General features: G+C 41.6%; 1 protein-coding gene across 1 annotated transcript in view; it reads left to right on the top strand.

Annotated features, from left to right (window-relative positions):
* LOC128341880 (gamma-aminobutyric acid receptor subunit rho-1) overlaps nt 1-13,328 on the top strand; it is a 72,331-nt gene that overhangs the window by 34,745 nt on the left and 24,258 nt on the right. Inside the window, exon 3 of the mRNA XM_053288523.1 lies at nt 2,749-2,855. Coding sequence (XP_053144498.1) covers nt 2,749-2,855 — 107 coding nt within the window. The remainder of the gene's footprint in view (nt 1-2,748; nt 2,856-13,328) is intronic.

Below are 13,328 nucleotides of genomic sequence, written 5' to 3'. Positions count from 1 at the left end.
ACCTGGTGCTGCCCCTAACGCCAGATCAGGTAGGATGAGACTGTTAATGAGACAGCTAGGAACCCTCACCTCCTTTATGTGGCGTAATAGTATTATAGCACCTCAAGGGTTAAAGATGGAATATGTGAGAGAGGTAGAGTTAAATAAAGGAGGACCTTCCCCCCACCCTGACAGACCTTCTTCCTCAGTTTTGGTCCTTTCAGTATGGCTCCCAGGGCTGGACTGGGGGCACTGAGAGGGATGTGGAATGTATGTGGGGAGGGAAGCGGGTTTTGAGCAGAATGGGTGGGAGTATTTTTCGCTTTCATTTAAGAATTATTTTTTTCTGTTAACTTTCGATATCTGACCTTTATGTTTTCTGTTACTGATAGGTTACTATAAATATTTCAAATGAAGTGTATAACTCATTTTATTTATTTATTTATTTATTTATTTATTTATTTATTTATTTATTTTAATACTTATAACTATTAAGAAAGCACAATTCTATACTAATAAAATAGTTTGGATATATGTGTTAGGAAATTAATAAAATACTTCAATACTGTTTTTTTAAAAAAAATATTTATAATTGTAAATACAAGCTTTAAAATTACACACATTAAAATAGCATAAAAATGTAAAGATAAAGTGAAGAGACTACACTGATAAAAGATGTCTCATCTCAGAACTTCTTTCACACAGTTTATTGATTACACAGTCATCAACTTTAAGCAAAAGATTCTCACTCACATTGGTTTAGAAAAAAGGCCTTGAGGTTTTTATAAGATAATGTTACTTCAGTGGCTTAAACAGATATTACAGTCTTAAGAATAGCCCAAGGCCTATCTAGTCCAGCATCCTGTTTCACATGCTGGCCCATCACTTGCAACCTACCAAGCTAAATGCAGTCTACTATCAGCCATGTATTGTGGCCTGTCTGGTATTTAACAACTCCCTGGACGCACTCACATGTAATGTGGAACCACGGGGTCCATTACCACCACCACCCCCGCAGTTACACTCTCCCTCCCCTGCTCATCTGTCCACATCCACATCCACACATAATGGATAGGAGGCTCTCTGCAGTCAGGGAGACTGCAGAGAGGAGGGGGAGCTAGCTGTTTGGCCCTCCTTCTTGACTGAAGGACAGCCCTAGCAGCCTATCACAGCTGGAGTGAAGGAGGAGCTTCCTACCTCAACTCTGGTTACAGCAGAGTGAGACTATGGTGCAGTGTTGGAATGTAACATGGGCACTGCCAAATCGCAGGTAGGGGCAGCAAAACCCACTGTAAATCGAAGGCTCAAATTGGAGTCTCAGAAGGAAAACCTCATGTTGTTTTGTGGTTGTAAGCAGTCGGACTTACAAAAATTTCAATCTGAGACCCCTTCAACTGCGGTTTTGCGTTATGTGTGAATGGGCTCCATATGTTTGTAGTCTTAGGCAGCCTGTTGGGCTACATCTGGGTTGATGATAACAAACTGTGTGGCCTATTCTGAAATTACTCCTTCGTTGTTCTTGCTCTCCCTCCCATCTGTAGTGCTTTATTTGCCTTTTCTTCACTTTAGAAATCTGGAGCAAGTGGGGATAATTTTATTCCAAGTCTGAACTTTTTTTACATTGCTTCTGTAGGAGCATAGGAAGCTGCCATATACTGAGTCAGACCATTGGTCCATCTAGCTCAGTAGGGTCTATGCCAACTGGCAGTGGCCCTTCAAGGTTTCCATCTTTCCAAGCCCTGCCTGGGGATGCCAAGGCCTGAACCTGGGACCTAATACATGCAAAGCAGATGATGTTCCACATCCCTTAGGCTTGACTCCCAATCCGTCAGTTTGGTTCCGGGGCTAAAGCCAGTTGGTTTTCCTCTGAGATACTGAGCTGGTTCTCACGACCAAAATCAGGATAGGAGGAACATCCAGCAAGGCTCCAGGCCTCCTGCATTCTCCCAATAAATGGCCATGTGTTAGCAAAAATGGATATAGGAGGAGGGGGAAGTGATTGTCTGCTAGCCCCAGTCTGGGTAGGATGCTTGTGGCCAACCTGCACCATGTACCCAGCACTATATCAAGTATGGAGGGAAAACACTCCCCAGATTGTGGCTAGCAGACAATCACTTCCCCCTCCTCCCACCCCAATTTTTGCTGATCATTTCTTGGGAGCACACACAGGACTTGGAGCCTGGCTGGAAGCTCCTCCTACCCTGATTTTGATTGTGAAAGCCAGCCTTTTGTTTCCTTAATGCCTCTCCTGTGGCTTATCACACCACCAGCTTAGAATGTCCTTACAACTGAGTCCTTGTTTTCTTTTCCATATTTGCCTAGCAACTAGTGTGAAGTTATATCTCTATGCCTTAAATAGGGTTGGTTTTGCACAACAGAAGCAGCAGGATTTGGAATGTATTTTTCCTTTCATTTCACATTGTGGCTGCGTTCTAAAAATATATCAAATCTTCTGGCATTATTTTAAGATATTGATAGCCTTTCCACACCCTTATCCTAATGTCACTTCAACTCTAATGTCATTCAGCTAATTTGGCCCACAGAGACTAGTCAGAGACTAACAATGTCTCTCTTTCTGGGGATTCACTGAGGCTACAACTTCAGGGAAACCCCGAGGCTTAACTATTCATAGGCCTTTTACCAATAACATTTGCAAAATGTAAGGCTTGATCTTTTCCACCCTCCCATGACCTCCTGAAGGGCCCACCTCACCAATTTAAGGAAGTGTGGGTTACCAATAAGTAATTATTGATGTTTTCCTCCATATAGTCCAATACTGAAAAGAAGTCCTGACATCACCAAATCACCACTGACAAAGTCAGAACAGCTTCTGAGAATAGATGATCATGACTTCAGCATGCGGCCAGGTTTTGGAGGTATGATAAATAAAGTTCTGGGGATAGATTCTTTTCCTTCTGTGTTTCATTGTGAAAATATATTATACTGATTGCTGTTAGAAATCTATGAAGAAAGTTGACAATCACTTGTTAAACTTGCTTAAAAATCAGGAACTAATTTGTCCTGACTTCCAGTTACCAGCTAGTTTTACTTTTGCTTGAACATTGGTTTGGTGTGTCTTCCTGTCAGATGCCTTGTGTCTATAACAACATCCAGAGCAAACACAAATGTGAGATACAGCTTTTGCTGTCACTACATCCTCATGCTCGGAAAACCAATGCATGTGGTATTTCTGCCTATCATTCAGCTGTTAAAGGCAGAGAAGTGGCAAGAAAGTGATGTAGCAGCTTATTTGCTTGATCAAAGCAGCTATATATTTCTAGAACATTCAGGTTGTTGATCTTTTAACAGACAGAGATGTCAGAGCTTAAGCCTGCCTTAAAATGATACCTAGTGGGTGAGGAGTTTACAGAAGGTGTTTTCCACATGTTTAATTTTTTAAACATTTAAAATTGTTTTTAAACAGTAAAAAAGAAAGACCTTCTCTCTCTTCCCCCCCCCCCATATTTAAGGGCAGAGCCTTAGCATTTGAAGCAACCTTGAAGTCTGGGCCATGGCTCAGGTTAAGCCCCAAATCTATTTCTAAGCATATTTATTTCACTACCTGTTGTCCTCACTCAGGCACCTTTGACATCCATATTTCCAGATTCATCCTCCTCTCTGCTTCAGATACTTGTCATAATGGCGGTGGAAACAACATTGTTTTGGTTCTGTGGGTTTTTCTTCTATGTTGTGAGCAAATTTGCACCCCACAACAAGGAGGCAACGGATATAGTCTGCTCCACTAGCCAGACCGTGGTTAGATTCTTCTTACAGTTGGGGTCATGTGCAATCTGGATTCGGGAGAGAGAAGAGATGCCACACAAATCTATATTTCATAATGAGCTTTATTAAGGCACTTGGTTACATAGTCAATAATATTTAATCAATCAAGACAAGCAAATCAATCAATCTGTTTCGCCAACGTAGTGTAGTTAGATTAGTTTGCGGCTAAAATCATTCCTCAGCTATTAATTGGCGTTGTGTGTATTATCTTAGCAGCTGTTCTGGCTACTGCAAAGTCTTTCAAAACATCAGTGCAAGCACAGATAGGGAAGGAGAGAAACGGATGGAGGAGGAGGAAGAGGAGGAGGAGGAGGAGAGGCAGGAACAAAGGGGCGGGGGAGGAAGAATGCCAATTCAGACTTAAGCAAAACGGAAGAGAGAGAGAGAGAGCAGGGAGAGGGTGTGTGTGTGTGGGTTGAATCATAGTGAAACTGACAGATAAGACTGAGAGAGAGAGAGAGAGAGAGAGAGACTCGCTGGGGGTTGCAGGAAGGGGAGGGAGGGTGAGCCAAAAGCAGGTTTGTCAGAAAAGGCTGGATTGAAGCCAAAGTTTGCTGTTGGAAACTATGGTGGATTAACGTAGTAGCAAATGTAGCATTTGCTACGGGCCCCGTGTTTTTGAGGGCCCCGCACACCCGGCTTCCAACTGCCCCTTCTGCTCTCTCTACTTGGTGCATGGGGAAGAGCGTGCTGAGAAGTGGGCTCTGTTGACTCCTGCCTCCGCAGTGGCTGCAGTGAGCGCCTGCTCTCACTCCACTTGCCTCTGATTAGCAGGCTCAGCTCAGCTGTAGTGCGCCCCTCTCCTGTCAACAAATAATGGGCCATTACTTGCAAAGTTTTCAGCAGATCTTTATCTTTATCACTCTCTGAGTGGCAGAGGGAGGGGACAGGCAGTAATCACTGCAATGGTGGGGTGGGGTGGCTAGCTGGGACAGGAAGAGGAAGAGATTGTGAAGCTTGCAGGAGATCCTTCTCCAGCCCTGACTCCAATGTCTCCAAGGGGAAAAAAATTAGGAAAATACTTTTTTACTTCAAGAAATCCCAGAAGCCAGAAAGAAAAAATGTTCCAAGTGAAGGTGGAGACAGACCAGGCAGGCAGGTCATCTGAAGCAGAGGCTAGGGGGAAAAAGCGAAGGTGTGAGCAAGTCTTTTTTTTAAAAAAAAAATGGGCTTGGGGAACAGGGAGAGAGTGCAGGAGAGCAGAACAAAGATACACACAGAGAGCCCAGACCTTCTCCAGGGAGCCTTAGCCTTTGCTTTCAAAACCTGAAGCTTCAGGTTGGTGATGCCTTTTGGAACTTTCTTCCCTCCACCCCTTTCCTTCATAAAATTTCCAGTTGCGTTGCTAGTTTTGGCCAAGCGAGTTGTAGCTTGGAGGATGCACAGAGAGTCTTGCAAAGCTCATACAAGATCTTGCCAGTTACTTTTCTACGCAACTCCCCCAGTCTGAGAATTTAGCACTCTAATCACTACACAGTTCCATACTGATTCTCAATTATGTGTGTATTAATTGCAGGATAAAAATCTGATGCAGGAGAAAAAACATCTGACTGTAATGGCTTTAGTTTTGCTTGATAAGCTGCTAGTCTTGTAGTACCAATCATGCATTGTCCTGACCCATTTGCAAAGCAAATGCCCTGTTCTGCATTTGAAGCACTGTATGTAATCTATTTTCCTTGGGGCATGGCTGAAAGATTCCTGTAACAGTAGACGTTCTTGGGGGGTGGGGGGGGGAGCAGGGAGAAACTTCTGGCCTCCTGAGTCCTGTACGGTATGTGGCACTTCCAGGGTTCAGGTGCATAGGTTTCCAGCTGTACTGAGAGCCAGCATGGTGTAGTGGTTAGAGTGCTGGATTAGGACTGGGGAGACTCGAGTTCAAATCCCCATTCAGCCATGATACTTGCAGGGTGACTCTGGGCCAGTCACTTCTCTCTCAGCCTAACCTACTTCACAGGGTTGTTGTGAGGAGAAACCTAAGTATGTAGCACACCACTCTGGGCTCCTTGGGGGAAGAGCGGGATATAAAATGTATAAATAAATGAATGAATGAATGAATGCTAGAATGAGGATATAAATGATAGCAGAACTAACAGACTATATGGTTTGTGCCTTTTTCTAAGCTTGCCCTTCACTTTTCCTTGGCATGTTTGTTTTCATTCCTAAATCAAAAACTCTGGGAATTAAAAGTTAAAACTTTATCTGTTTTATTTGGTCCATGTTAGATAAAATATCCCTTTTCTGCTAAGTGTGCCTTTTAAGAGAGGGCCCAGCATAGCATCTGTCCAGTGGCTGTTGCTGGTGCCTACTACATTTTTCTTTTTAGAGTGTGAGCTCTTTGGAGACAGAGAATCATCTATCCACTCTTTATTTTTCTATGTAAAGCACTTTGAGAATTTTGACTGGAAAACAGTATATAAATGTTCATTGTTGTTGTAGTAAGTGTGAATTTGTGGCTTGGTCTCCCATACTCCAAAATATAGCAAATGAAAAAACTGAATTACTTTACTATGCAAGTAAATAATTTATGTTTTAATATTTATGTGCATTTAAAAAAAATTTTAGGGCCCCTTTATAACATATGCTACAGGCCCCACACTAGCTTAATCTGGCCCTGGCTGGCAAATCATATTACCAGGTTCCTGAAGGCCGCAGATTATTTTCATCCCTCAGGTGGATAAGGTAGAGCGATTTGATTATGAATGGAAGTCCCTCTGATCTTCGAGATCGGCGCAACTTCTCATTCAGTGAAGAAAGGAACCCTTTGCCATAGCTCCACAGCTGTGGCAATAGGGTTATAGGTAAGTAGTCCGACTGTTAGGCACGGGGTGCTTTCACTGGACAAGGGCTACACGCTGCTCCTCTCCATACCTTACGCGGTCAGTCAGGAGTCTGTCTGTCTGTGTGTTCCATCTTTGAGGGGCTCCCCTTTTTAATTCCTTTTTACAGGTTTTCCTTAATCCGAATCTCGTATCAGAGAAAGACATATTATTTTCCTCATGTCTCCAGTAAAGTGTCAACAACCTCTTCTCACTAGATTCTCTCTGACCATATAAGGCCAGAGAATTCTGGGTGCACAGGTCATATATCCTGACACTGTTTACTGAATCAAATGGAACTGTTTCTTTTTGATGTTCTCAAAACATCCCTGTTGCTCTCAAGAGTGACAATTCTGTGGTCATCTTAAGGAAGACCTAAGGCACCTTTCTTGTCCCAAGAAAGTGTTAATAAGATAAGATGTGCAGGATTCAGCATTTAATTCATGTGTATATGATGTACCCTTAAAATATGCAGGTACAGTTATCTATGTGTTATTTCCTAAGGCCTTCTAAATGTGATTACTCTTAGCATTGCAGTTTCAAAAGCTGATATCATGATTACCCTTGGCATAGCACAATTCATAAACATAATTCAGAGTGGAGATGGGCAAGCTTCTCCCCCTCTGTCAAGCCTTGGACAGAAAACAAACAATTTCATTCAGTTTCCAGTAATCAGTAGCGTTACATTCACTCTTCAATTACTAATTGATCTCTCAAATATGGCAGGCCCAGACACTGGCCTAAGCTTTGCCTTTTGGGCTTTCAGTGCCGGGCCCAGTTTGGCAATGGTGCTCACAGCAGTTGTTAGCTAGTTCTAATTTTACTGATGCTCGGCTGCCTTTTAAAAAGTTGATCTTAAGGCAGAGGAATCTTGCAAAGCACCTTAGTTTGTTTTCAAAGTTTAACTCTCGCAAGTTTATCTCTCCTGTCTGAATTGCCTAGGAATCATTTTAAAAAAACAAAAGTATTTCTCTAGATATAGAAATAAGGATGTTTTGCTTCTAAACTGAGATGCCCCCAAAGTCCCATTCATTACAGTAGAAGATATTCAGTCTTTCCCAACAAACTTCCTCATTTCTATTAGTCTTTGGTACAACCAGTACCAAAAGACTTCCATGGCTGAGTGGACTTGCAGCAATTAAGTTTTTCTTCTTCTTCTAAGGCATAGATACCCTGCTGATGGCTTGCGGCCACATCTAGCCCTCAAAAATTTTTTATCTGCTCTATCACATTTTATACAAGACAGGGTCAGAAGTTCATCTACAGCTCCACTTGTCAAGAAATGAATATTTTTTTGAAGCAACAGACAGTTGCTCACATTTTGTACAGTACTAGAAGTGCTGAACAGCAGGCGCTGTGTCCATGGGAGAGGCTGCATTGGAGCTCAACCAAAAAGTGTTGCTGAACAGCCAAACACGTGTAGAAAGAATGCTGCTCTCTCCTCCCTCCTAAATTACTTTTTGACTTAAGAACTATTTCCCTGATGGTCCTGCAGAATATGAACAAGTGTTCCTGTTTAATATTACACTTCTGTTCGGAGTTTTTCATGCAATGCCTGGATATACACACCCCATATCTGTGAAGCACTTGCAACTAGACTGTAGCTTGACCCCTTGTCAGTAGGTCCCTTTGGGTGCCAAAGACACTTCTGTCTCTTGAACAACTCTTTGAAGAACAGAGTGGCTTCTAAGAATACAGAAATCGGCCATCCCTGTTCTAAAGTTTTCCTCAGCCAAAGAAGGCAAACAGACATTTATGGATTTAAATATCATAGCATTAAGCTTAACCTTTTCCTGCTAAAAGCAGTTCAATTCATATTTCTCTCTAGATACCAGTGAAATCCTGAAGTGTTATCTCATGGTAACTATGTGTGTGTGTGCGTGCACACAGTTGTATAATATATAAACAACTAATGCACCATTTTGCTGACCTAGCCTGTTGACTACAGAGTGAATATTTAAATTGCTCTGTATTAAGGTTTCATTCTCGGCATTGTTGTCGCGTGCTATAGAAATCCAAGCTTTTAGACCAAAGGATTAGGAGAACATGCTTTCTTACGGTGCACCAGATTAAAGAATGTTGTAATTTATCTCCCCTTTCCTGGCTGACAGATGGTCATTCAAATCCAAAATACTATTATACCCCTTGCCAGGGAAAGTTTATTATTATTATTAAATGCTCTGTATACGCAATACAAGCATATTCAATTAGTTGTAAAAGGGTTTTTGTTTCAGGATTGTTCATTATCATGAGCAATATTTATGGTTTTAGCAAATCTAATGTTCTGTAATTGCAGCATCAACTCCCATAGGAGAATTTTGTATGCATTTTGCAAAGATCATCCTTACTGAAATTGAAAGTCTAACCTTTTAACCTCAAATAAACCGGTTTTGTTGTAAACCACTCAGAGACGTAAGTTTTGGGCGGTATAAAAATATGTCAAATAAATAAATATAAAAGCAGAAAGCAATAAGTGGCATACCTCTATGGTTAAGCATATCCATCACTCCATTTGTGCAATATAATAAGTGCTACATGTACAATCAAATGCCATGAAAAATACTTTTATATCACCTTATTCCACCAATGTGGAACTTTTCAGTTTTAATCACATTCCCCTAGAGATACAGGCCTGTATGTGTGAATTAGCCATAAATGTTTTGCATAGAGGCAATGAATTGTAAAGATATATCAGTGAATAATGTTTTATTCTTAGATATGGACTTCTACATTTTTCGTTGGCCATTGTAGACTTAGAGTTGCCTGTACCATTAACAGTGCAGGTGTCAACAGAGAGGTTCCTGCCATTTTGCCTCTTCCCGCTCCATTCCTTCACAGATCTCCGGCATTTGCTGTGGGGCAAACCTGAAGTCCCTCATTCTTACTATAACAGATGGGGTGGAGGTAAGCAACAGTACCCAAGAAGAATGGGGAGGGGGAAGCACAGTAGGAAGAACAGCCATAAGATGCAAAAAGAGAGAAATGTGGATGTGTAATTTTTCATTGAATTAGTCTCAGAATTATGTTAAACTCTCTCTTTTTAAATCAGGAAATAATATTTGGCCACTTTATTTTAGTGTCACCAGTGTGCCCGGAGCATACAGGAGATATAGTTCTTACCTTGGAGGGCTTTGACCTCTTCTGAAGTGTGTGTGTGTGTGTTTGCACATGAGGGTTATTTACATGTTACATTGTATGCATACATGGGCTTTTTTGTGAATGACTGTATTTGCATTCATTCTAAAAGTCAACCTGGGTAAAGACTGAACCCCTTGAAAATGTAGGGTATAGTTCATGTGTACTGCTGTACATGCATTGAATGTAATGTGTGAATAACTGTACAGTTCTGGATCAACAATCATGTGCGTGCTATACATAGATTGTAAGCATGTTGAACAAAACATGTGAATCGTGTGAAAATCTCTTTGATTTGCAGAGCAATCTACACATCTTCCCTCAAGGTGGCACTTATTTCCCAAGGAATCCATATTCTGTTTATGCCTGAAAGTGCTATGAAACTACAAGATGGCACATTCAGAGCTTCTGTAAATTAAAAACAGTATGTGGATGTGTGGACAATGAAATGACTCAGACAGCAATACAGCTGTTTTCCATGCCTGCTTTTGTTAGTTCTTTGTTTAAGTTTCACAAGATGAAAGAAGAAACATTTTTCATTAATTGAACAAAATGTGACATGATATGCAAACCTATATATTTTTAAACCCTGGTTGCTGCTCTGTCTATGAAACAGTAGTTCAGGAAGGGCCAGTTTAGAGGAGAGGTGCTTAGTCCTTCCTGTGCCCAATATTTTTCTTCTCTAAACTGTACTGCCCAGCTGCTTGAGTTCTGGATGTGTGTTTATGGAGTAAACTCATGTCTGGATGAGAGCTTGAGAGGAGAGCTGGTCTTGTGGTAGCAAGCATGACTTGTCCCCTTAGCTAAGCAGGGTTCACCCTGGTTGCATATGAATGGGAGACTTGATGTGTGAGCACTGTAAGATATTCCCCTCAGGGGATGGAGCTGCTTTGGGAAGAGCAGAAGGTTTCAAGTTCCCTCCCTGGCTTCTCCAAGATAGGGCTGAGAGAGATTCCTGCTTGCAACCTTGGAGAAGCCACTGCCAGTCTGTGTAGACAATACTGAGCTAGATGGACCAATGGTCTGACTCAGTATATGGCAGCTCCCTATGTTCCTATGAATGCTGGGGTGATGGGGAAGGAAATTGAATGGAGGGGCAGAAAAGTAGTAGTCAGGGAAAGGGTTAAACACCATCTCTGTCTCTCTTCAATTCTAAAACACCCACTCCTGAAGCTACTTTTCCATAAACAAGTGGCTGTGGGTCTTTTAAAATACATATGTAACATTTAAACGTTTAGATATACTTACTTCATATTTTTCACACTACAGTTTTATATACAGAGATCTGCAACCTCAACACATATGTATTGGTGAGAATTCCTATACAAATGCCATTTTTGGCCCAAATCACAAGTGAAGGCAAGGATTGACTTCTAGATAGGTGAATGGGGCTAAACAAAACCCCAATAAGCTGCCCCCCTCCCCTAAAGTAAAGTTATTCTTATGTATACATGCATCTGTCTTGTATAAGTCTTGTAAATGCATCTTCTCTATTTTGAGAGGGAAGAATCATATGCACTGAAATATATACATGGATAATGCCTTGTATCACCCAGTATATTGTAGGCACAGTGTTGGGAACACTCATTGCATGTTAAGGATTTCAGATAAAAAAGGTGGAGAACTCAAAGATGCTGAAATGGTTTTACTGAAAATGTATACATCATTGATACGTGGTTTTTTGGTTTTTTTAATCCAGCTGGGTGGTATCTTATAAGAAGGGCTTGGCGGGCAGGTGGGGAGGAAGATTTTGTTACCTTCCCTTCCCTGCAGATAATCCATGGAGGGTGCTGGTGTGCAGATTGTGCACCCAGATGATCCTCCACTACCTCTGGCAACCCACTCTAGCAGCGTGGAGAGTCGAGGCCTAGAATGCTTGTGCAATGCATTGTGGGTATCCCCCAGTACCAGCTGAGAGCCCCATAGTCTGCAAGCAGCCAGGGCTGGCAGACAATTGAAAAATGGGGCTAAGAAAGTGCTTGCTCCCTTAACCCCATTTAAGCTGTGGCTCTGCAGACGGGTTTGCTGTGGCACTGGCGCTGGCAGCCACTTGCCTCAGCCCTCTCTTGGCTGTTCGTGAGAACAGCCTCAATATTTGCTCAAGATGATTCAGTCCTTGACAAGCTACATCTCTTCCTCTCTTTTTTGTCTGTGTTCTGGATTGCACATCAGACAGCTCCCTAGATGCAAATAAGCAGTTATTTCAATCCATGATGTCATCTTCTAAGCAACAGTTTACTTTTCTTTAATGTTGAATAAAGCTTGGTTACTCCCTAGCAGCTGTGGACAAACAATCCAGGCATAACTAGAAGTCATCTGTTGTGCAGTCACTGTATGTGAGCTCCTGATGGGCAGCGCATGCTTAAAATGAATAGTAGCTAATTTATTTATTTATTTAGATTTATATGTTGCCCTACTCCCATAGGACTCAGGATGGCTTACAAGCAATAACATACCAAGCAACACAGTTCTAAATAATAATAATAATAATAATAATAATAATAATAATAATAATTATATTATTATTATTATTATTATTATTATTATTATTATTATTATTATTATTATTATTTGATTTCTATACCGCCCTTCCAAAAATGGCTCAGGGCGGTTTACAAAAAGAAATAACAAACAAATAAATAAGATGGCTCCTTGTCCCCAAAGGGCTCACATTCTAAAAAGAAACATAAGACACACACCAGCAACAGTCACTGGAAGTACTGTGCTGGGGGTGGATAGGGCCAGTTACTCTCCCCCTGCTAAATAAAGAGAATCACCATGGTAAAAGGTGCCTCTTTGCCCAGTTAGCAGGGGTCTATAAGTTCTATAAAATACATCATACATAACATCATAACCATAACCCCATACAGTACTCATTACTATAGGGACTAATAAAGCAGTTCGTTATCAGGTTTGCTCTGAAGTGTGGTAGTAACCAGCCTTCGTGACTATGCTTTGTTCAAAATGGGGGAAATTAGCTCTAATTGGTGCAAACCAGTATACAGCTATGTTTAGCCTATGTTTCCCTATGTACCAGGGAAAGTTGATTGCAATATGGATACCCTGGAATTCAGGGTAGGTTTAAGCAAAGGAACACAGACACATGCCTTGAAAAGAAAGTTACTTTGCTGAGGGGTAATACTAATAAGGATACAAAATGAGAAAGGAGGGTAGTTAAGGCAATGATTAGCACCCCACAGACTTGTTGAAAACAGTCTTTCCCGTAAAGAGTTTGCAGACCCTCTGGAAAGGGCTCGGGTTGCTTCAGTTCACATTTACCATGTTTTAGTGCTAAGGAAAGGGGACAGAGGCTTTGGGGTGAGAGGCTTTAGAGAAAGAGATAGATCAAAGGTGTTTTTCATATCTACCTGGCTTCTGATTAGAACCTTCTCTCCACATGGGTGCATGAGCGAGGTGGTAGGAGCAAGAGGACCAGTGCAAGAGAGAGAGAGACCCTTGTGTGAGAGAATCTTATAGTTCAAAACATAGCTGGAAGGCAGGAGTGGTGGGGACTAAAAGTTCCATATAAGAGCCCCTGGTGGCGCGGTGGTAAAACTGCTGCCCTGTAACCAGAAGGTTACAAGTTCGATCCTGACGAGGGGCTCAAGGTTGACT

Source organism: Hemicordylus capensis, chromosome 1 (genome assembly GCF_027244095.1).
Source record: "Hemicordylus capensis ecotype Gifberg chromosome 1, rHemCap1.1.pri, whole genome shotgun sequence".
Taxonomy (NCBI): domain Eukaryota; kingdom Metazoa; phylum Chordata; class Lepidosauria; order Squamata; family Cordylidae; genus Hemicordylus; species Hemicordylus capensis.
The sequence above is the reverse complement of the archived record's forward strand: the minus strand, read 5'-3'. Positions and strand labels throughout refer to the sequence as shown.